This window comes from Neofelis nebulosa, chromosome 4 (genome assembly GCF_028018385.1).
Source record: "Neofelis nebulosa isolate mNeoNeb1 chromosome 4, mNeoNeb1.pri, whole genome shotgun sequence".
NCBI lineage: Eukaryota > Metazoa > Chordata > Mammalia > Carnivora > Felidae > Neofelis > Neofelis nebulosa.
Window position 1 is genome coordinate 99,589,028 of NC_080785.1, and position 24,875 is coordinate 99,613,902.

The 24,875-nt window shown below is 43.4% G+C and overlaps 1 protein-coding gene across 1 annotated transcript in view; it reads left to right on the forward strand.

Moving 5' to 3' along the window:
* Positions 1 to 1,511: 1,511 nt before the first annotated feature.
* VOPP1 (VOPP1 WW domain binding protein) overlaps positions 1,512 to 24,875 on the forward strand; it is a 111,263-nt gene continuing 87,899 nt past the window's right edge. The window contains exon 1 of the mRNA XM_058725513.1: positions 1,512 to 1,791. Within this exon, the coding sequence (XP_058581496.1) occupies positions 1,738 to 1,791 (54 nt within the window). The 5' untranslated portion in view covers positions 1,512 to 1,737. The remainder of the gene's footprint in view (positions 1,792 to 24,875) is intronic.

Here is a 24,875-nt window from a genome sequence, read left to right on the forward strand (position 1 = left end):
TCCAGTCTGCAAGGGAAATCAACAAAGACTAAGCACATGAGAACAGGCAAAGGCTATGGACTCGGTGCTTGGGACAGCAAGGGAGTCTGCCGCGATCTCTCGTACTTGGCAGAGACTCCAAGTCAGGCAGAGGAATAGGAAAGCTTCAAGGCAGAAAAAAAGGGAAGGCTTCTAGGATGCCCCGACTTAAGTGGAGGCTGTTGTCATGGAGAAACTGTAGGTGAGGTAACTAGAGGTGGGCCATACTATGGGATGGATTAGGGGAGTATAAGTGGCTTTCTCCAGTTGATTCTAAATTGAAAGTGGGGACACAATGTATACAAGCTTCTGCCAGTCTGACTTCGAGATAGTAGCCTGGCCATTGTAGATAACAGGTTGGTTTCCTGAGCAAATAATTGCCACAGATTGCGGGTCCTATTTTGTCTTTGAATTCAAGTTCTACCACATGTAGAGAGGAGCACAGGGCCTCACTGCACTGATCCTATTTGAAAGTTCCCAGGGCCCTGGCTGCTGGTAACTTAGGGCCTTTACTTAATAGTGCTGTTCCGTTGTCCTGCCTCCCTTTAGGTCTCTGCTGCTGACAATTTGCCATAGAGGCCTGGCCTGCCTCTCCTATTCCCAGTGACACCTGCCATACCTCCTAAATGTTTCATGCAATTTATTTTTCTTCCTGGACACTTGACATACCTTTCTTTCTTTATTCTAATTATCCATTACCCCTCCCTCACTGGATTGAAGTCTACACTTCAAACTAGAGGGTAAGCTACCATGTCTGTTTTGTTCACTGCTATTATTCCCAAGGACCACAAGAGTACTCAACTGAAAGAAGGTGTGGACACATATCGGTGGAAGAAATGAAATCCGTGTCCATCATTCATGCAGACTCCATGCGAGGAGAGATGAGCTTTGCACGGGGGACTCCAGGTCGAGCCCAGTCACTGGTGTATTTGCTTCCTGTGACAACCCAAAAGCCCAGGTTCTGGGATCTTCCCTCATCAGGGGCAGCTGAGTAGGCCTGGGGCATGTCTAGTCCTGTCCCAAACAACAGATCAGAGAATTTCTTGCAACTGCCAGTCACATCCTCCTTGAGAGTTGTTGTACTAGAGTCGTCTTCACCTTGTTACTTTTTCAGAAATTTGTGTGCTCTCATGGTCTTTCCTCGGGGAAACAGCCTGGCCAGCCAGCCCTTACCCTATTACCAATTCCTGGAAGCAACCAGCCATCATCTAGAACCAGGTAGAGGACACACAGGAGAGATACCAGGCTAGGAGGAAAGCATCGCAAAGTTTCACCTTCTTTGTTTTTAATTTTTCTTAATGTTTATTTATTTTTGAGAGAGACAGAACGCGAATGGGGGAGAGGGGCAGAGAGAGAGGGAGACACAGAACCTGATGCAGTCTCCAGGCTTAAGCTGTGTCCCCTGCCTGTGCTTGGATCCCGGTGCCTACGAGTGCGTGCCAAAGAGGGCGTGCCAGGAGCGTGCTCGCGCGTGCGCGCGCGCGAGCACGCGGGCGCGCTTGCTTCCAGGCCGGGGGCGGAGCGCAGCGAGGGCTGAGCTGTAAGTGCTCCGCGTACTGGCTCTGCGACCTCAAGCCGCACGGAGACCCCACCTCCCCCCACCCTGGGCCTGCTGGGAGCTAACGCCCTCCCTGCACTCTTGACCGTCTCACGGGGGACGTGCTGCTGACTGGCGCCTGCGACCCGGTAGCGGGACACACCCAGAGAGGACTCGGAGCCATGAGCCGCCAGCCCCGGAGGGTGGCGGCCCTGCTGCTCGGGCTGCTCCTGGAGGTAGGGGCTGAGGTGGGGGCCGCGCTACACGGGGGCACCTCTTGGATAGGCTCGTGGAGCGCAACCACTGCCAGGGGCTGAGCGCGGTGCGATGCCCAGATGCCCCAGAAGACCATCTGTGAGAACCCTAAAGGTCCAGGGGCTGAGAACCACAGCCTCCCTCCAGTACCTTAATAAGTCCCAGGGCTGAGTATGTAGGGATCCTGGTAACAAGGTCCCATCAGGGTTTCCGCCTGCCCCTCTCTGTCTTCCCCTTCCATTCCCACCCGACCCCGCCTGCCCTTCCCCACCTCCCCTCCCTCGTGCTCAGGGGTTCTTGTTGCTCTCCTTTCTCTGGTGGTCTGGAGGACTCAGGAGTGACCTTTATGCATTGTAGCCATCCCACCCTGCCCTTTCCCTCCAGGGGGAGGGCCCCAGATCCAGTGGGGGGTTAGGCTCCAGTGGTGGTGGTGGGGGGGGGGGCGGTGGTCCAGGAGCTGCGCAGGCGCAGAGTCAGGCCCGCTGTGTGCAGTGGGTTGGAGGGTGGAGGTGCGAACACGCAGACCTGCGGTTGTGGGAAAACGTCAAGGCAAGGCCAGGGACGTCGCAGCCAAGAGCAGGAGGAAACATTCCTGCCTGTGAAAATGAAGCACAGGGACCTCAGATTCCAGAGAAACATTCCAGGGAGAGTCAGGGTGGTGGGCCTGAGTTGCTGGAGGCCAGCCAGGGACTGTGTTGAAGGGGTTGAGAGTGGAAGCAGCAGGTGAACACAGGCCTCCTGCCTACCCCCTCCACACCCTCTGCCCTGCCCCGCCCAGCCCCGCCCCGCCCCTGGTGGTGGAGTTGCACCCTCTGATGGGGAGGGGGAGATTCCACCCCACTTTTGGCTAAAGGGGGTCCTCTATCATGGGAGTCAATGGGACTCTGGGGTAGGAGTCTGGATTAGGGGAAGTGCAACTCCCTGTTGAGCTCTTCATTTCTGAAGGCCATTTGCATTCAATCAATGAACTCTGAGCAAATGGGCCAGGAATAAGTGGCGCTTCTGTGTTTTAGAGGGTGGTCCAGACTCTTTCCTACTTGGAGATGTGTGCTGAAGAGAACTGGGTGTTGTGGATGGAGTTCAAAGTCATCTTTTTGGGAAATGTTGGGCGGGAACGTCTTCTTCGCACTCTCACGAGGAAGGTGGATGGAAAAGCTCCTTGTTCCAGGGAGACTTGTGGGTTTTGTTCTTCATATCCGTGGGGCGTGGTGCTTCATGTTTCCGTAGAGCACCTCCTGTCTTGCATTCGTTCCGTGTTTCAAGAGTTTCAGACCTTAGGAATCACATCTCCTCTGGGACTCACCAGGCAGCAAGAGGGAGAAGTGACTTAAAGCCCACCGGGTCCCTAGAAGCCAGTGCATGTGTACTTGAGCAGGCAGTGCTCCTCTCTCAGCCTCGTTTGGAAATGAGGTCTTGAGCAAACGCTCTTTCACTGCACGGGTTCCACCTCTGTCAGGTTGTTGGGGTTTGTGTTTGTGCGTCTGTGTAAGTGTCTGCGGTGCCATGTCCTGTATGAAGTCATGACCGCGTTAGGGACCCAGTTCTTTCCAAAGACACTGTTTTCTTGCATTGGAATTTCTCATTTCAACAGAGTTTTCCAATCCTGTCTCAAAGGCTGAAAACATCCTGAAGGCAGCACCGTGACCTTACCGAAAGCAAAAGTCTAAGAACTGAGGCTTTCCCAAACTTCCATATCAATCTGACTGGTACTTTATGTTTTCAGTAAGATGGTGTGGTGTAGGCCACTTTCAGCAGCTGAGGCTCCTAAGCATCTATTTTGTCCCTGGGGGGTGACAGAGGACACCTGACAGAGGTGGAACCCGTGCAATGAAAGAGCGTTTGCTCAAGACCTCATTTCCAAAGGAGGCTGAGAGAGGAGCACTGCCTGCTCAAGTACACATGCACTGGCTTCTAGGGACCCGGTGGGCTCTGAGTCACTTCTCCCTCTTGCTGCCTGGTGAGTCTGTTGTCTGTGTCAGGAATTAAGGAGATTATTATTATCTTTAATATCATTATTTTCATTATTACCATTATTATTATATTTTGCACAACCCATCGCATGGAATTTGATACATGAGCTAGATATCTGAGACATTTTCTTCTTAAATTAGTTGCCCTGAATTTCATCTAAAATTGGTTGTTGTCAGAGTACCTTTGATGCTTTTCAAGTCTTGAACCGCCTCCATAAACGTGCTGTCCCGGTTGCCATATATGTGAGGAGGCAGAGTCTCTTGACCTGAAGCACATCAAAGTATCCAGGGAGATCTTTGGCGGCCTCTCACAGTCCACTGCACCCTGGCCTGGTTCGTGGCCTTTGTTTCTTTGTTCTGCTTGCACTGGTTTCATGGTACTTGTGGAGCAGTGGATCCTGCACCCCCTGGGATAAGGTGGTTCTTTCATTGTGGCCCTCCCTGCAGCACTCTGTTCTGGCACTCTGTTCCTAGCCGGCACCACCCAGAATCAGGCAGGGAGGTTTTCTTTTTGCCAGCGGGAAGTCCTGAATAGGGAGGGGGAGCCGGACACTGTCTGGGGAAGGACGGGATCCCTCCCCTGCCTCACCATCCCCAGCAGTTCCCTTAGGTGCTGGCCACGAGAGGACTGCCTATGCGTTTTTGTTTTCATTGGTCTTATCCCACCTTGGTAGAGCGCTTAGCCTGTTCCAGGCACTGTTCTGAGCACTTTAGAGATCTTGGCTGTTGACACAGAGTACCTCGGCAAGGACTCTCGTCCCCATTAGTATTTCCAATGGAAGATGTGAAAGAATGTGTGCCTGGGGTCACTGCTGTGAAACGGGAGGACTCGAGGCATGAAGCCAGGCAGTCGGGCTCCACGTGAGTGTGCTGCGCTGCTGGCTTTCCCACTGCTGCCTGTCGAGAGGCAGGGAAAGCATTTGCACGTAGCGTGCATGTCCTGAGAGCAGAGGTGGGCTTGGAGATGTGTGTGTCCCCTGAAGCGGGGAATCCAGCAAAATAGGCTCTAGGGACTGAGTCACGCTTTCTGTGGGGAACCCTATGATTTCACATCCAGCCCGAGAGACTTTGGAGAGTGATATGTGGGGCTCTTAGTGAGTGTGGCGGCACAGTGGGGGGCATGGGTCAGGGGGACCTTCCTAGGACCACCCTCCCCCCCCCCAGTGCTGCGTTCCCCCTGAAACCCAGGCAGGGCTGGAAGGAGGAACAGGCTGTTGATGGCACCATTCCTTCCACAGGGAGGCTTCTTGGGAGCTGGTGACTGAAGTGACCTTTGCTTTGGGGTGAACTCAGAGTTCCCCCTCTGAATTGCACAAGAAGTGGCTGAGGGCCCTCATTTCATGCGGTCCACACTCCCCGTCGCCCCGTGTGCCAGTAGCCAACGTTGCAGGCGCCCAGGTCGTGAACGTGGTCCCCCAGTAGGGGAACCCCAAAGCTGTTTCTGCGTCCTCAAATGCTAACGTTCTCTGCTTGTGTCCTGCGCCCTGGCTCATCCGAGACCCTGAGCACAGTGCTTGCAGGAAGGGTGACGGGTGCGAAGCTGTCTCCTGGTAGGTAGCTGCGGTGAGGTCGTTCCCGGTGGCCTGCGCTCAGCTGCAGGGCACCTTGGAACCCAAAGCCACGACGTTTCCAATGGGACAAAGTGTGCTGCAAGTGGAACCTGGGGAGTCATCAGGCCCTAAGGGTATGCAGGCATGACCTTTATCCGTGGGGCTTTTGATCAGAGTGCCCTCTTTGCTAGATATCGTCAGGGCAGCCTCTTTGGAAGACAGAGGGCAGGTTGTGGACAGTTGTATAGCATCCTTCCTGGTGGTATGTGTTGTGAGGGCTCTGACCTTGCGGAAATGGGCGTGGATGGATGGAGTGGACTCCTGAATGGAACCTTCCTGGGGCGCCTGGGTGGCTCAGTGGGTTTGGCTTCTGACTTGGGCTCAGGTCATGATCTCGTGGTTCCTGATTTCCAGCCCTGCGCTGGGCTCTGTGCCGACAGCTCAGAACCTGGAGTCTGCTTTCAGATTCTGTGTGTGTCTCTCTCCCTCTCTGCCCCTCCTCCATTGGCTTTCTCTCTCTCTCTCTCTCTCTCTCAAAAATTAATAAACATTTAAGAAAATTAAAAAGAAAAATTAATATAACTTTCCCCAGGGTAGGTGCTAGGCATTCTGTCACATCCATTCTGTCACATCCATTCATTCACTGGATGAGTAATGAACTCTACTGGGTTATATTATTATTATTATTATTATTTTAGGCTTTTTTATTTGTTTTGAGAGAGAGAGAGAGAGCATGTGTGTGCCTGTGAGCAGGGTTAGTGCAGGAGAGAGGGAGATAGAGAATCCCAAGCAGGCTCTGCCCTGTTAGCTGTTTTTTTAATGTTCATTTTTGGGAGAGAGAGTGAGAGACAGGAAGAGAGAGAAAGCCAGTGGGGGAGGGCCAGAGATGGAGAGATAGACACACAGCATCTGAAGCAGGCCCCAGGCTCTGAGCTGTTAGCACAGAGCCTGACAGGGGGCTTGAACCCACAAACCATGAGGTCATGACCTGAGCTGAAGTCAGAGGCTGGCTTAACCAACAGAGCTATCCAGGCGCCCCAACTACTGGGTTACTTTCCTGAAGGGAGTGGCATCAGTATCTTTCTGATTCTGCCCTGGATCCCAAACTGGAAACCTTTAAGTGAGGCTCCCATGTGTTTGAAAGTTGTTCCCACAAAAGGACAACCCTTCTTAGGCTTGAAACTTCCAGAGAGTGTTGGAAAGTGAATGTTGTTTTTTGAAACTAAGGAAAATAAGAGGATTACTAAGTAGTTTCCTAAAGTTCTGTGTATTTTGATGTCTGGGAGTCTAGAAATTAGAACCAAGTCATGTTTAAGTGTGTTTTTGTTTTTTTGCCAAATACTTCTTGTGCCCCGGGATGCCAACAATTGTGGCAGCCCTTGGATGCCAATTCTCTGAAATGAACTTTTTCAGCCCTCCCACTCTGTAGAGTGGCAACTGGCCACTCTGTAGAGTGGCAATCTGGGCAACATGGGATTTCAATGAAAAAGAGGACTGTAGGGAGTTTGTTATCGCTGGAAGCTCCATAGGTGGCTGGGAGCTGGTGGATGGCAGTTGAACCCAGTGGTAAGGCCTTGTTCTGAAGCAGGGAAAACCTGTCTCCAGGTATGTGAGGAGGGCCAGGGGCCTTGGGACCAGACTTGGGGCTCTAACTGGCCCTTGCTTTCTTTTGGCTTGTGCACAGCTATAAGGCCAGCTGGGGGGAAGTGACTCTAGAAGTCTATTGATTGGGCTAGTGGTCACTTGATTATCTAGCCATGGGATGACAAGTAATGTTTCTAGAATTCACATTAATCATCTGTTGATGAGGCCTCTCAAATGCCACCCTTCAGGAAGCCTATCTTGATCACCCTATGTAAAATTCCAACCCATTCTCCTCCCAGACCCCTTGCTCAGACCAATTCCCTCCTTCCTGTGTATCTGTTACTTTCAAAATCTGATGCAATTAACTTTAGAGGGGCAAAGGTTTTCTCCATTTTGTTGACTGAAATATCTCTAGCTCCTAGAATAGTACCTGCCATAGAGTAGGACTCAGTAAATATTTGAATGAGTTAATAGATCCTTGAGTAATGACCTTGGGTGAAGGAACTGAATAGGTGTAAGGTAGGAGAGCGGAAGGTCATTGATTAGCTGTGGACTCTGAAGCATGGAGTGCTGTACTAACCTTTACTTCCTTAGCTATAACCTATTTGGACACCTGCAGTAATGGAAACAATGCATCCACTTTTTGGGCAACTTAATTGTTAAAGTTTTCTGTTATATTGAGGAGAAATGTCTACATTATTTTTAACCTGGCTCTAGTTCTGCATTCTTGGGCTTTTCAGAAGAAATAGAATCACAATGGCAGCCCCTCAGCATTTGAACACAGCTATTATAGTCCCCAGTGTGTTCTTCTCAAGGTTCATTTCCTTCTGTCATTTCTCCCAGGATGTGCTTTTGAGTCCTCTCATGGTCCTCACAGCTGCCCTTTGAAAAGTCTGTCAAACTGTGAAAATAGTTGGTCCTAGGAAAAGTCCACTCAAAGTGAATCCAGTGTTTTTTAAAAAAAATAATAATGTTTATTTTTGAGAGAGAGACAGAGATGGAGCATGAGCAGGGGAGGAGCAGAGAGAAGAGAGAGACAGGAATCCAAAGAAGGCTGCAGGCTCCGAGCTGTCAGCACAGAGCCTGATGCAGGGCGCGAACTCAACGGACTGTGAGATCATGACCTGAACCAAAGTCCGATACTTAACTGACTGATACAGCCAGGTGCCCCCAAGTAAATCCACTTAAGGACCAGAATTTTGTAGTTAATAGTGGAGGAAAAACAAAGTCCAAATTATAAAAATAAGTTAGGGGCACTTGGGTGACTCAGTCAGTTGAGCATCTGACTCTTGATTTTGGCTCAGGTCAGGATCCCAGGGTCCTGAGATGGAGCCCTGCCTCAGGCTCCACATGGAGCCTGCTTAAGATTCTCTCTGTCTTTCCCTCTTCCCCTCTCCCTTGCTTGTGCAATCTCTTTCTCTCTAAAATAAAAAAAAAAAATTAAAATAAGTGAATTTTATCTAAGTATTCATTTTTAGAATTTTAGAATTTTTTAGAATTTTAGGGGTGGGGGAAGAGATTAGTTTTTGTGACAAAAATATGTGATGAATAATATTCAAGTCTTCACTTGACATTGAAAGTCACAGGAATGATCATAGTAAATTTTTTTCTTTTTTTTCCTTTCCAAAATTATTTGCTCTAGTAACCAACCCTCCACCCACAACGTCCACTTCTAGCTTCTCTTGTTGTGTTTTATTCCTACCATTCTCCTTTGAGCATCTGTTGGGTCATTATTGTGGCTAAACTGCCAGATTCTTTGTCCCTTTCATAGGCTTCATTAGGTACTGCATCTTTGTGAGACCTGCGAGATCATTTTGCTGTCCATTTGTGTGGTATCTGTGTTGTACTTTCCTATGATCCTGTCATCAAAGATTGATTCCAGAGCTGCTTTAGTTAAGTGGGCTGGGTTGTTGGTGCACTGCTAAGCAAGAAGGAGTTCAGTGGTAAGTATATTTTGCCATGCAGCCTTTGGCTTGCCTCCTATGTCTTATTTGAACATTCAGGACACTCTGTTCTATAGGCGTGATCTGACTGGCTCTATCAGAACCCTCCTGTGGACCTTGTCATATGCAGATAAGATAAGCCAAGAGATTCACATTGAGTTTTCAGTGACATTGAAATCTTTTTGACAAGGGCTCCTGATAACCCACAAGTCCTCACAACAGTTGTGGAGATGTATACTATAATTTATATTTTTTAAGACTGAAATTGAGGTCTATATATTTATTGTAATTCAACTCACATTAGCATTCTTTATGTCATCTTGTTAAACTTGTCAACATCTGTTTGGGTGGTGTCTCAGACCATTCGGCCTGCTCTAACAAAATTGAACACAGAAATTTCTTTCTTATGGCTCTGAGGGCTGGGAAGTCTAAGATCAAGGCCTCAGCATGGCTGAGTCCTATGAGGGCCACCTTCCTGATTCATAGCCAAACACCTTCTGGCTGTGTCCTCCCTTGGTAGAAGGAGCAAGGGGTCTCTGTGGCGTCTCTTTTACAAGAGCACTAATCCCATTCATGAGGACCTCATGATCTAATCAACTTCCAGAGGCCCCACCCGCTAATACCATCACATCAGGCATCAGGATTCCAACATATGGATTTTGAGGGGACATGAACACATGGGTGTTAGCAGATGATGACATGACCATGTGTTATAGAATCTCCACTTTGTGTGCCTTGGCTGGGAGTCTTTGAGGAAATTACTGAAGCTCTCATTGACTCAGTTGATTCACTTGTAAAAGGAGAAGTGCCTTAGTGTTGTGGGAGGCCATGGGAAAGTCCCCCACTTGAACCTTAACTCTTTGTGTAGGCTGGATCAACAGATTGTGAACTTGGCTCTAGGCAGGCCCTCTGGGGTGTTTATTTCTTGACAGATGCACAGTGGCTCTGAGGGGATGAAGACTTGGCAGTCTTTAGTCAGCGACTAACCTGGATGCTGCAGGTCCCTGAAAGTACCACATGATCTCTGCTTGTTTCCCTCCTCTCTTCCTTTGCCATTTGAACTCCCACCATACTTGTAGATGCTCAGGTGACTGATGTCTGGGAAGAGGATGCTGACTGTTCCCTCAGGTAAGAGTTACGTGCCAGACCTGGGCAAACCACGTTGAGGACCTCCTAGCTCAGGTATTTTCATGGCCTCTTTGTGGTGTGTGAACCTCTTAGATCTTAACCTAGAGGACCTTGGTGCAGAAAAGCTTAGCAGATGGAGGGGGGAGTGGAAACAGGAGTTGGATATAGATGTTAGCCTCAGGGGAAAGAATGTGGTTTGAGTTGGGAAATGAGGAGGTGGGTAGGAGGGAAGGTGCAGATATATTTTAGGTTTAGTGGAAATAGGTTGGGGCAACTGTGGCGAGATACCTTTTTTTTTTTCCTTTGTATTGTTTTGGTTTTTATTAAAGTAAGCCATGGGGGTGAGTTGGAAAGGGTCTGAACTTGAAGCAATAGCAAAGGTCTAAGAGAGCTGTTGTGGGAAGGACCACTTGGAAGCTGTATACCTGTGCATCGCAGAGCATCCATGGTTGAGATTTAGAACGAATGTTTCTTTCTTTTAACTCTTCGAAGTTTATTCATTTTTTGAGAGAGATAGAAAGAGAGGGAATAAGTGGGGGAGGGGCAGAGGGGGGGCATAGGATCCAAAGCAGGCCCTAGCTGATAGCACAGACAAAACAATCTGACTCTTGATCTTAGCTCAGTTTTTGATCTCAGGGTGGTGAGTTTTAGCCCCATGTTGGGTTTCATGGTGGGTGTGGAGCCTATTTAAAAACAAAACAAAACAAAACAAAACAAAACAAAACAAAACTACATTTAGGTATCACCACATACCTGTCAGAATGGCTCAAATTAACAGCACAGGTAACAACAGATATTGGTGAGGATGCAGAGAAAGGGAAACACACTTACTCTGTTGGTGGGAATGCAAACTGGTACAGCCACTCTGAAAAACAGTATGGCGTTTCCTCAAAAAGTTAAAAATAGAATTACCCTATGATGTACCATTTGCACTACTAGGTATTTATCCAAAGGACACAAAATACTGATTTGAAGGGATACATGCACCCCAATGTTAATAGCAGCATTATGAATAATAGCTAAATTACGGAAAGAGCCCACAAGTCCATCGACTCATGAATGGGTAAAGAAGATACGGATGCATATCTATGTACATACACACAAACACATACACATAAGCACAGACAGATACAATGGAATATTACTCAGCCATCAAGAAAAGTGAAATCTTGCCATTTGCAATGAAGTGGATGGAATTAGAATGTATTATGCTAAGCAAAATAAGTCAGAGAAAGACAAATCCCATATGATTTCACTCATGTGGAATTTAAGAAACAAAACAGATGAACACATGGAAAAAAGGGGGCAAACCATGGAACAGCCTCCTTACTTATAGAGAACAAAGTGAGGGCTGCTGGAGGGGAGTTGAATGGGAGCATGGGTTAGATGGGTGATGGGCATTAAGGAGGGCACTTGTTTTGATGAGCATTAGGTGTTATATGTAAGTGATGAATCACTAAAGTGTACTCTTGCAACTAAGATTACACTATATGTTAACCAACTGGAATTTAAATAAAAACTTGAAAATAAAAATAAATAGACAAATAGATAAGATGCTGGTGATGATGTGATAACTAGCAGTTACTAGTTTGCTTAGTATGTGTCAAAAACTGGTTCTTAAAACTGATACTTGTAAGTTTTATCTTTATTCTCTTTTCTTTATCTCTCTTTTCTTTATTCCCTTTTGTTTCCAGCTTTTCTAAGGTACACTTGCCAAATAAGTTTTATGTGTTTAAGGTGTATGATGTGATATTTCGATATATGTATGCATTGTGACAACATTACTACCGTCAAGCTAATTAACGTATCCGTCACCTCACGTAATTATCCTTTGTGTATGTGTGGTGAGAACACTTCAGATCAACTCTCTCAGCAAATTTCATGTCTACGATACGGTTTCATTAACTGTAGTCACCATGCTGTACCGTGGCCGTCCAGACCTTATTCATCCTGCCCTGAATATTTGTACCCTTTGAATAATATTTCCTCATGTTCCTCTTCTCCCAATCTCGATGACTACTGTTCTATTCTCTGCTTTCATGAGTTTGGTTTTTTAAGATTCCATATATAAATGGAATACTGTCATATTTTTTCACGTGTCTGGCTTATTTCAATTAGTATAATGTCCTCCAGGTTCATTCATGTTGTGAAAATGGCTGAATCCCTTTCTTTTTAAAGCAGGGATAATGTTATATTTTTTCCATATAACTTTGTAAATATACATTCATGCATTGACACTTTGGTTGTTTCCTTAGCTATTGTGAGTAATGCTGCAATGAACATGAGGGTTCAGACATCTTTCCAAAACAGTGATTTTATTTCTTTTGGATATATACCCAGAAGCGAAATCACTGGATCACATAGCAGTTCTCTTTTTAAAGGTTTTGAGGAAGCTCCCTAGCATTTCCCTAATGGGTGTACCAATTTATATTCCCACCAAGAGTGTACAGCCGTTCTCTTTTTTTTTTTAAGTTTTTTTTTTTTTTTTTTTTTTTTTGAGAGAGAGAGAGAGAGAGACAGAGAGAGAGAGACAGAGAGACAGAGCATGAGCTGGGAAGGGTCAGAGAGAGAGAGACACAGAATCCGAAGCAAGCTCCAGGCTCCGAGCTGTCAGCACAGAGCCCAACGTGGGGCTCGAACCCACAGGACTGTGAGATCATGACCTGAGCCGAAGTCAGACGCCTAACCGACTGAGCCATGCAGGCACCCCGCAGCTCCCTTTACTTCACATACTTGCCAACAGTTGTTATCTATTGTGTTTTTTGATACTAGCCATCCTAACAGGTTTAAGATGACATCTCATTGTGGTTTTGATTTGCCTTTCCCTGAAGATTAGTGATGTTGAGCCTTTTTTCATTTACCTGTTGGCCATTAGTATGTCTTCTTTGGAAAAATATCTATTCAGGTACTTTGCCTATGTTTCAATTGGGTTACTTGCTTCTTTGCTATTGAATTGTATGATTTCCTTGTATATTTTACCTATTAACCTCTTATCAGATAATATGGTTTGCAACTATTTTCTGCCATCCCATAGGTTGCCTTTTCAGGTTATTGTTTCCTTTGCTGCACAGAAGTTTTGTTTTTGTTTTTGTTTTTGTTTTTTAGTTAGACATAGTCCCCCTTGTTTACTTTTGCTTTTGTTGCCTGTGCTCTTCTCTTGGTGTCATATTAAAAAAAATCTTTGCCAAGACCAGTAAAAAGGAGCTTTCCCCTTATGTTTTCTTCTAGGAATTTTGCAGTTTCAGGTCTTCCATTTAAGTCTAACCTTGGAATTATTTTTATTTGCTTGAATTTCTTGAGGCTTGTGTCGTGAACTAACATGAATCTATCTTGCAAAGTGTTCCATGTGCACTTGAGAGAATGTCTATTCTGCTGCTTGTGGGAACTTCTATCTATGCCTGTTAGGTCCATTTGGTCTATAGTGTTGTTCACTTCTGCTGTTTCTTTATGGATACCCTCTGTGTGATCTATATATTATGGAGTGGAGTTGCCTAGTATTATTGTATGCCATATATTTTTCTCCTTCAGATCTGTCAATGTTTTCTTTATACATTTACATGTTTTGATGTTGAGTGCTAGTATATTTATAACTGTTATACATTGAATTGATCCTTTTATCATTATTTGATGACCTTCTTTCTCTTTTGAGAAAGTATAGTATAGAAAGTATAGTGTAGAAAGAAAGTATAATTTGTTTGATATAAATATATATATATATATATATATATATATATATATATATATATAAGCATAGCCAGCCCTGCTTTCTTTTGGTTACCATTTGCATGGAATATCTTTTTCCATCCCTTTACTTTGAACCTATGTGTGCCTTCAAAGCTGAAGTGAGTCTCTTGTATGAAGCATATAGTTGGGTCTTTTCTTTTTTTTTTTTTTTTTTTAATATATTCAGCCACTGTGTGCTTTTTTTTTATTTGGAGAATTTAGTCCATTCACATTTAAAGTTGTTATTGATAGATAAGAACTTTCTCTTGCCATCTTGCTCATTGTTTTCTAAATTTTTTCATAGTTCCTTCATTCCTTTCTTCCTTTCTTGTGGTCTTCCTTTGTGATTTTTTGATTTTTTTTTTTTTTTTACATTTGCAAACCACTTTTTTTTTTGGTATTTTATTTTATTTTATTTTTCAATATATGAAGTTTATTGTCAAATTGGTTTCCATACAACACCCAGTGCTCATCCCAAAAGGTGCCCTCCTCAATACCCATCACCCACCCTCCCCTCCCTCCCACCCCCTATCAACCCTCAGTTTGTTTTCAGTTTTTAAGAGTCTCTTATGCTTTGGCTCGCTTCCACTCTAACCTCTTTTTTTTTTCCTTCCCCTCCCCCATGGGTTTCTGTTAAGTTTCTCAGGATCCACAGAAGAGTGAAACCATATGGTATCTGTCTTTCTTTGTATGGCTTATTTCACTTAGCATCACACTCTCCAGTTCCATCCATGCTGCTACAAAGGGCCATATTTCATTCTTTCTCATTGCCACGTAGTACTCCATTGTGTATATAAACCACAATTTCTTTATCCATTCATCAGTTGATGGACATTTAGGCTCTTTCCATAATTTGGCTACTGTTGAGAGTGCTGCTGTAAACATTGGGGTACAAGTGCCCCTATGCATCAGTACTCCTGTATCCCTTGGGTAAATTCCTAGCAGTGCTATTGCTGGGTTATAGGGTAGGTCTATTTTTAATTTTTTGAGGAACCTCCACACTGTTTTCCAGAGTGGCTGCAGCAGTTTGCATTCCCACCAACAGTGCAAGAGGGTTCCCATTTCTCCACATCCTCTCCAGCATCTATAGTCTCCTGATTTGTTCATTTTGGCCACTCTGTCTGGTGTGAGGTGATATCTGAGTGTGGTTTTGATTTGTATTTCCCTGATGAGGAGCGACATTGAGCATCTTTTCATGTGCCTGTTGGCCATCCGGATGTCTTCTTTAGAGAAGTGTCTATTCATGTTTTCTGCCCATTTCTTCACTGGGTTATTTGTTTTTTAGGTGTGGAGTTTGGTGAGCTCTTTATAGATTTTGGATACTAGCCCTTTGTCCGATATGTCATTTGCAAATATCTTTTCCCATTCTGTTGGTTGCCTTTCAGTTTTGTTGGTTGTTTCCTTTGCTGTGCAGAAGCTTTTTTATCTTCATAAGGTCCCAGTAGTTCATTTTTGCTTTTAATTCCCTTGCCTTTGAGGATGTGTCAAGTAAGAAATTGCTATGGCTGAGGTCAGAGAGGTCATTTCCTCCTTTCTCCTCTAGGGTTTTGATGGTTTCCTGTCTCACATTCAGGTCCTTTATCCATTTTGAGTTTATTTTTGTTCTTGGTGTGAGAAAGTGGTCTAGTTTCAATCTTCTGCATGTTGCTGTCCAGTTCTCCCAGCACCATTTGTTAAAGAGACTGTCTTTTTTCCAGGATATTGTTTCCTGCTTTGTCAAAGATTAGTTGTCCATACGTTTGTGGGTCTAGTTCTGGGGTTTCTATTTTATTCCATTGGTCTATGTGTCTGTTTTTATGCCAATACCATGCTGTCTTGATGATTACAGCTTTGTAGTAGAGGCTAAAGTCTGGGATTGTGATGCCTCCTGCTTTGGTCTTCTTCAAGATTACTTTGGCTATTCGGGGTCTTTTCTGGTTCCATATGAATTTTAGGATTGCTTGTTCTAGTTTTGAGAAGAATGCTGGTGCAATTTTGATTGGGATTGCATTGAATGTGTAGATAGATTTGGGTAGTATTGACATTTTGACAATATTTATTCTTCCAATCCATAAGCACGGAATGTTTTTCCATTTCTTTATATCTTATTCAATTTCCTTCATGAGCTTTCTATAGTTTTCAGCATACAGATCTTTTACATCTTTGGTTAGATTTATTCCTAGGTATTTTATGCTTCTTGGTGCAATTGTGAATGGGATCAGTTTCTTTATTTGTCTTTCTGTTGCTTCATTATTAGTGTATAAGAATGCAACTGATTTCTGTACATTGATTTTGTATCCTGAGACTTTGCTGAATTCATGTATCAGTTCTAGCAGACTTTTGGTGGAATCTATCAGATTTTCCATGTATAATATCATGCCATCTGCAAAAAGCGAAAGCTTGACTTCATCTTTGACAATTTTGATGCCTTTGATTTCCTTTTGTTGTCTGATTGCTGATGCTAGAACTTCCAACACTGTGTTAAACAACAGCGGTGAGAGTGGGCATCCCTGTCGTGTTCCTGATCTCAGGGAAAAAGCTCTCAGTTTTTCCCCATTGAGGATGATGTTAGCTGTGGGCTTTTCATAAATGGCTTTTATGATCTTTAAGTATGTTCCTTCTATCCCGACTTTCTCGAGGGTTTTTATTAAGAAAGTTTGCTGAATTTTGTCAAAGGCCTTTTCTGCATCGATTGACAGGATCATATGGTTCTTATCTTTTCTTTTGTTAATGTGATGTATCACATTGATTGATTTGCGAATGTTGAACCAGCCCTGCATCCCAGGAATGAATCCCACTTGATCATGGTGAATAATTCTTTTTATATGCTGTTGAATTCGATTTGCTAGTATCTTATTGAGAATTTTTGCATCCCTATTCATCAGGGATATTGGCCTGTAGTTCTCTTTTTTTACTGGGTCTCTGTCTGGTTTAGGAATCAAAGTAATACTGGCTTCATAGAATGAGTCTGGAAGTTTTCCTTTCCTTTCTATTTCTTGGAATAGCTTGAGAAGGATAGGTATGATCTCTGCTTTAAACGTCTGGTAGAACTCCCCTGGGAAGCCATCTGGTCCTGGACTCTTATTTGTTGGGAGATTTTTGATGACTGATTCAATTTCTTCGCTGGTTATGGGTCTTTTCAAGCTTTCTATTTCCTCCTGATTGAGTTTTGGAAGCATGTGGGTGTTTAGGAATTTGTCCATTTCTTCCAGGTTGTCCAGTGTGTTGGCATATAATTTTTCATAGTATTCCCTGATAATTGCTTGTATCTCTGAGGGATTGGTTGTCATAATTCCATTTTCATTCATGATTTTATCTATTTGGGTCATGTCCCTTTTCTTTTTGAGAAGCCTGGCTAGAGGTTTATGAATTTTGTTTATTTTTTCAAAAAACCAACTCTTGATTTTGTTGATCTGCTCTACAGTTTTTTTAGATTCTCTATTGTTTATATCTGCTCTGATCTTTATTATTTCTCTTCTTCTGCTGGGTTTAGGCTGCCTTTGCTGTTCTGCTTCTATTTCCTTTAGGTGTGCTGTTAGAGTTTGTATTTGGGATTTTTCTTGTTTCTTGAGATAGGCCTGGATTACAATGTATTTTCCTCTCAGGACTGCCTTCGCTGCATCCCAAAGCATTTGGATTGTTGTATTTTCATTTTAATTTGTTTCCATATATTTTAAAATTTCTTCTCTAATTGCCTGGTTGACCCATTCATTCTTTAGTAGGGTGTTCTTTAACCTCCATGCTTTTGGAGGTTTTCCAGATTTTTTCCTGTGGTTGATTTCAAGCTTCATAGCATTGTGGTCTGAAAGTATGCATGGTATGATTTCAATTCTTGTATACTTATGAAGGGCTGTTTTGTGACCCAGTGTGTGATCTATCTTGGAGAATGTTCCATGTGCACTCGAGAAGAAAGTATATTCTGTTGGTTTGGGATGCAGAGTTCTAAATAGATCTGTCAAGTCCATCTGATCCAATGTATCATTCAGGGCCCTTGTTTCTTTATTGACTGTGTGTCTAGATGATCTATCCATTTCTGTAAGTGGAGTGTTAAAGTCCCCTGCAATTACCACATTCTTATCAATAAGGTTGCTTATGTTTGTGAGTAATCGTTTTATATATTTGGGGGCTCCTGTATTCGGCACATAGACATTTATAATTGTTAGCTCTTCCTGATGGTTAGACCCTGTGATTATTATATAATGCTCTTCTTCATCTCTTGTTACAGCCTTTAATTTAAAGTCTAGTTTGTCTGATATAAGTATGGCTACTCCAGCTTTCTTTTGACTTCTAGTGGCATGATAAATAGTTCTCCATCCCCTCACTTTCAATCTGAAGGTGTCCTCAAGTCTAAAATGAGTCTCTTGTAGACAGCAAATAGATGGGTCTTGTTTTTTAATCCATTCTGATACCCTATGTCTTTTGGTTGGCGCATTTAGTCCATTTACATTCAGTGTTATTATAGAAAGATATGGATTTAGAGTCATTTTGATGTCTGTCGGTTTCATGCTTGTAGCGATGTCTCTGGTACTTTGTCTCACAGAATCCCCCTTAGGATCTCTTGTAGGGCTGGTTTAGTGGTGACGAATTCCTTCAGTTTTTGTTTGGGAAGACCTTTATCTGTCCTTCTATTCTAAATGACAGACTTGCTGGATAAAGGATTCTCGGCTGCATATTTTTTTCTGTTCAATACATTGAAGATCTCCTGCCATTCCTTTCTAGCCTGCCAAGTTTCAGTAGAGAGATCGGTCACGAGTCTTATAGGTCTCCCTTTATATGTTAGAGCACGTTTATCTCTAGCTGCTTTCAGAATTTTCTCTTTATCCTTGTATTTTGCCAGTTTCACTATGATGTGTCGTGCAGAAGATCGATTCAAGTTACGTCTGAAGGGAGTTCTCTGTGCCTCTTGGATTTCAGTGCCTTTTTCTTTCCCCAGATCAGGGAAGTTCTCAGCTATTATTTCTTCAAGTACACCTTCAGCACCTTTCCCTCTCTCTTCCTCCTCTGGAATACCAATTATGCGTATATTATTTCTCTTTAGTGCATCACTTAGTTCTCTAATTTTCCCCTCATACTCCTGGATTTTTTTTTATCTCTCTTTTTCTCAGCTTCTTCTTTTTCCATAATTGTATCTTCTAGTTCACCTATTCTCTCCTCTGCCTCTTCAATCCGAGCTGTAGTTGTCTCCATTTTATTTTGGAACTCATTGATAGCCTTTTTTAGCTCCTCCTGGCTGTTCCTTAGTCCCTTGATCTCTGTAGCAAGAGATTCTCTGCTGTCCTTTATACTGTTTTCAAGCCCAGCGTGTTTTTCTGTTACTAATTAGTATTCACTCATTACAACTTGAGAAGCTCCCTTTAGTATTTCTTGCAAAACACATCAGTGGTGGTAATCTCCTTTAGTTTCTGTTTGTTTCAGAAAGTCTTTATTTCACCTTCATTTCTGGAGGATGGCTTTGCTGGTTAATATATTCTTGGTTAGCGTTTCTTTTCTTTCAGCACTTTGAATATATTATCCCACTCTTTTCGGGCTTACACAGTTTCTGCTGAGAAACCTGCTTATAGTCTTATGGAGGTTCTTTTGTATGTGACGAGTCTTTTTTCTCTTGCTGACTTAAAAATTGTCTCTTTGGCTTTGGCTTTTGATAATTTAATTACAATGTGTCTTGATATAATCTTTGGGTTGATCCTGTTGGGGAAACTTTGAGCTTAAGGAGCCTGGATAGCTATATCCCTCCCAAGATCTGGGAAATTTTCAACCATTATTTCTTAAACAAACTCTCTATCCCTTTCTTTTTTACTTTTCTCCTTCTCAAGGTCCCATAATGCATATATTGATTCACTTGATAGAGTTCTATAAATCCTACAGGCTTTCTTCACTTTAATTCACTCTTTTTTCTTCTGACTGAAATATTTCAAATGACTGGTCTTTGAGTTCACAGATCCTTTCTTCTTGATCGAGTAGTGTTGGAGGTCTCTAATGAATTCTTCTTTTCATTCATTAGTTATGTTATTTTCCTCTCTGTTTAAAATTTTATTTATTCATTCATTTCTTCCAAGATTTTATTTAAAGTCTAGTTAGTTAACCTATACTGTAATATTGGTTTCAGGAGTAGAACTTAATAATTTGTTACTTATATATAATACCCAGTGCTCATCCCCACAAGTGTCCTCCTTAATGCCCATCACCAATTTAGCCTATCTCCCCATCCACCTCCTCTCCAGAAGTACTCAGTTTGCTCTCTGTAGTTAAGAATCTCTTATGTTTTGCCTCCCTCCCTGTTTTTACCTTATTTTATTTTTCTTCCCTTTCCCTATGTGCTTCTGTTTTGTTTCTTGAATTTCACATATGAGTGAAATCATACGGTATTTGTCTTCCTCTGACTTACTACCCTTAGCATAATACACTCTAGTTCCATCCATATCATTGCAAATGGCAAGATTTCATTCTTTTTCATGGCTGAGCAATATTCCATTGTATATATACACCACATCTTCTTCTTTTTTCTTAATGTTTCTCCATTTTTGAGAGAGACAAAGACACAATGTGAGTGGGTTAGGGGCAGAGAGAGAGGGAGACATAGAAGCAGAAGCAGACTCCAGGCTCTGAGCTGTCAGCACAGAGCCCGACACGGGGCTTGAATTCACGAGCTGTGAGATCATGACCTGAGCTGAAGTCGGACTCTCAACCGACTGAGCCATCCAGGCGTCCCATACATCTTCTTTATCCATTCATCAGTCCATGGATATTTGGGCTCTTTCCATAATTTGGCTATTATTGACAGTGGTGCTATAAACTTTGGGGTGCATGCACCCCTTCAAATCAGTATTTTTGTATCCTTTGGGTAAATACCCAGTAGTGTAATTGCTGGGTTGTAGGGTAGTTCTATCTTTAACTGAGGAAACTCCCACTGTTTTCCAGAGTAGCTGAACCAGTTTGCATTACCATCTATAGTGTAAGACGGTTCCCCTTTCTTTGCAGCCTTGCCAATATCTGTTGTTTCCTGAGTTGTTCATTTTCACCATTCTGACAGGGATGAGGTGGTATCTCATTGTGGTTTTGATTAGTATTTCTCTAATGACGAGTGAGTTTGAGAATTTTTTATGTATTGGTTAGCCATTTGTAAGTCTTCTGTTGAGAAGTGTCTCTTCATGTCTTCTGTCCATTTCTTAAGTGGATTAATTTTTTAAAATTTTTTTAATGTTTATTTATTTATTTATTTTTTTTGAGAGAGAGACAGAGAGACAGAGAGACAGACTGTGAGTGGGGGAGGAGCCGAGAGAGACGGAGACACAGAATCTGAAGCAGCCTCCAGGCTCTGAGCTGTCAGCACAGAGCCCGATGAAGGGCTCGAAATCACAGGCAGTAAGATCATGACCTGAGCTGAAGTCGGGCACTCAACAGACTGAGTCACCTGGTTGCCCCTTAACTGGATTATTTTTTTTTTGTTGTGGTTGCATGTTCAATTTGATAAGTTCTTTATAGATTTTGGATACTAGCTTTTTATCCAATATGTCATTTGTAAATATCATCTCCCATTCTGTTGGTTGCCTTTTAGTTTTGCTGATTATTTCCCTCAGTGTGCAGAAGATTTTTATCTTGATGAAGTCCCAGTAATTCATTTTTGTTTTTGTATCCCATACCTTCAGCAACATGTTTAGTAAGATGTTGCTCTAGCTGAGGTAAGATAGGTTGCTGCCTGTTTTCTCATGTAGAATTTTGATGGTTTCCCATCTTACAATTAAGTCTTTTATCTATTTTGAATTTGTTTTTGTGTATGTTGTAAGAAAGTGGTCCAGTTTCTTCCTTCTGCATGTAACAGTCCAGTTTTCCCAGCAGCAATTGTTGAAGAGACGATCTTATGTCCAGGGGATATTCTTTCCTGCTTTGTGGATGATTGGTTGACCATACATTTATGGGCCCATTTCTGGGTCCTTTATTCTGTTGCACTGATCTATGTGTCTGTTTTTGTGCCAGTTCCATACTGTCTTGATTAAAGCTTTGTGATACAGCTTGATGTCCAGAATTGTGATGACTCCCACTGTGCTTTTCTTTTTCAACATGACTTTGGCTATTCGGGGTCTTTTCTGGTCCCATACAAACTTTAGAATTGTTTGTTCTAGCTCTGTGATAAATGCTGGTGTTCTTTTAACAGGGATTGCATTTAATGTGCAGTTTGCTTTGTGTGATGTAGACATTTTAGTGATGTATGTTCTTCCAATCCATGAGCATGGGATGTTTTTGCATTTTTTATTTTTAGTCTTCAATTTCTTTCATAAGCGTTCTATAGTTGTTAGAGTATAATCTTTTACCTCTTTGGTTAGGTTTATTCCTAGGTATCTCATGGTTTTGGTGCAATTGAAAATGGGATTGATTCCTTGATTTCGCTTCCTGCTTCTCTTCCTGCTCTTCTTGCATTATTGGTGTATGAAATGCAACTTATTTCTCTACTTTTTAAGTGTTATTTGAGAGAGAGAGAGAGAGAGAGTGCAAGCAGGAAAGAGGGGCAGAGGAACAGAGAGAGAGAGAGAGAGAGAGAGAGAGAGAGAGAGAGAGAAAATCTCAAGCAGACCCCATGCTCAGCATGGGGCCTGACATGGGGCTCCTTCTCACGACCATGAGATATGACCTGAGTTGAAATCAAGCGTCAGTCGCTTAACTGACTGAGCCACCCAGGTGCCCTCTGATTTCTATTCTTTGATTTTATATGCTGTGACTTTGTTGAATTTATGTATCAAGTCTAGCAATTTTTTGGCAGAGTCATTTGGGATTTCCACATAGAGTATCTTATCTCTGTGAAGAGTAAAGGCTTGATTTCTTCCTTGCCAATTTGGATGCATTTTATTTCTTCTTGTTGTCTGATTGTTGAGGCTAAGACTTCCAGTACTGTGTTGAACAACAGTGGTGAGAGTGGACATCCCCGTAGTGTTCCTGAAAAACTGAGAGCTTTTCCCCCATTGAGGATGATACTAGTTGTTGGCCTTTTGTATCTGGTCCTTATGATATTGAGGTACGTTCCTTCTCTCCCCACTTGCCTGAAGGTTTTTTGTATCAAGAAAAGATGCTTGTATTTTGTCAAATGCTTTTTCTGTATCTATTGAGATGGCCATATTGTTCTTATCCTTTCTTTTATTAATGTGTGTAGCACCTTGATTGACTTGCAGGTACCAAAGCAGCCCTGCGGTCCAGTAGTAAATCCCTCTTGATAGTGGTGAATGATTCTTCTCATGTACTGTTAGATTTGATTTGCTAGTATCTTGTTGAGAATTTTTGCATCAAAGTTTACCAGCGATACTGGCCTGTAATTCTCCTTTTTAGTGGGGTCTTTGGTTTGGGGATCAAGGTAATGTTGGCCTCATAGAATGAGTTCGGAAGATTCCCTTCCTTTTCTATTTTTTGGAACAGTTTCAGAAGATTTGGTATCACCTGTTCTTTAAATGTCTGCCAGAATTCCCCCTGGGAAGCCATTCGGCCCTGGACTCTTGTTTGTTGGAATATTTTTGATTACTGATTTATTTCTTCAGTGATTATAGGTCTGTTCGAATTTTTTATTTCTTCCTGTTTCAGTTTTGGTAGTTGATATTGTTTGTAGGAATTTCTCCTGTTGTTTCAGATTGCCCAATTCGGTGGCATAGAAGTGCTCATATTATTCTCTTATAATTGTTTGCATGTTTCATTCAATGTATTCTTCTGCTAGAGAATTTCTGTTTGATATTTTTATTTTCCTTTTTGTTGAAATGTCTGTTTGTTCATGCACTTCCCCCCGATTTTGTTGAATTGTCTATTTGCATTTCCTTGTACCTCCCTGAGCTTTCTTAAGGTAATAATTTTGAATTTGTTGTCAGAAACTGTATATATTTCCATTTCTCGGGGCTTTATTAGTTTCCTGTTGTGATGTCATAGTTGCCTGATTCTTCGTGACCCATGTCACCCTGCACTGATGTCTGTGTACTTGAAGCAGTTAAGCACTTCTTCCTGTCTTTACAGGCTGGTGTTAACAGGTACAGGCCTTCCGCTGCTGTGTCCCCAGGCTGATGGCACTATCTGTAGGATTGCAGTCGAGCAGGGCTAAGCCTGGTTACCTGACTGTTGCCGGGTCACCGTTGGGTCCAACATTGGCAGGCCTGTTACCATGGGCATGGGTTGCTGTGGATCCTGCCTGTACCTTGGGTGGACAGGACTGCTCTGGGACTGTGGTTGAGCAGGTCTTGAGTCTGGTCACATGGCCATTTTCAGGCCTACAGTTGATGAGCCTCTTACCAGGGAGGATATGGATGGCTGTGGCTCCAGCTGTATCCCTGAGCATGCTTCCACCAGGTCCCTGGATGGGTAGCACTGCCTTCTGGACCAGGGTAGAGCAGGGTGGGAACAGGATCACAAGGCTCTACAGGATCTACAGTTGGGACTGAGGTTGGTAGACCCCCCAGTGGGGACTCATACGGGCATGTGTCCTCCAGTTCCCTGAGTGTACATCATTGCCCTCAGACCCCCATAGATCAGTCCTGGAACTGAGTCCGAAGGAATCCACAGCTAGGAGTCAGGTCAACAGACCTGCTGCCAGGGGAAAACATGTGTGTTCCCAGGTCCCTGGGCCAGCAGGAGTGACTCTTTACCTCCTTATAGTGGAGTTGGGGTTAGGTCTCAGGGCCACCTCTGGTGCACTGAGGTCTGAGGTCAGCAGGTATGATAAAGGGGTCACGGATGGATTGTGGCTCCCCGGGGTCCTTTGGCAAATGTGGTTGTTTCAGGAGCATTGTGAAGCTGGGTTGGAGCCACATCCATAGCGACAGGGCTACTTCCAGTCTGTAGCTGGGACCACTGCCCATGAGCATACCACTAGGGCACTGGCCTGCCTTCACCAGGTGATATTTCATGGTCTTAGGCTTCATTGGGGTTTTGCAACTTTCTACTTGGATCCCAAAGTTCCCACAAGCAGACTTTGTCCGTGGCTGGCTGCCAGGTGATTGTGTTGGGGGATGGGCTGGGCGCCTCCTATTCTACCATCTTGCTGACGTCCTGCAGGCACTGTTGTAAGCACTTGACGTTTCATCTCTACAACCTTCCTCTGAGTTCAGTGCAGCATCACATCCATGTTGCAAATAAGCCGAATGAAGCACAAGAGATTAAGAAGCTTGACCGAGATTTTCTAGCCAGAGCCAGGATTCTAACCCCATCAGACTGACATCATAGT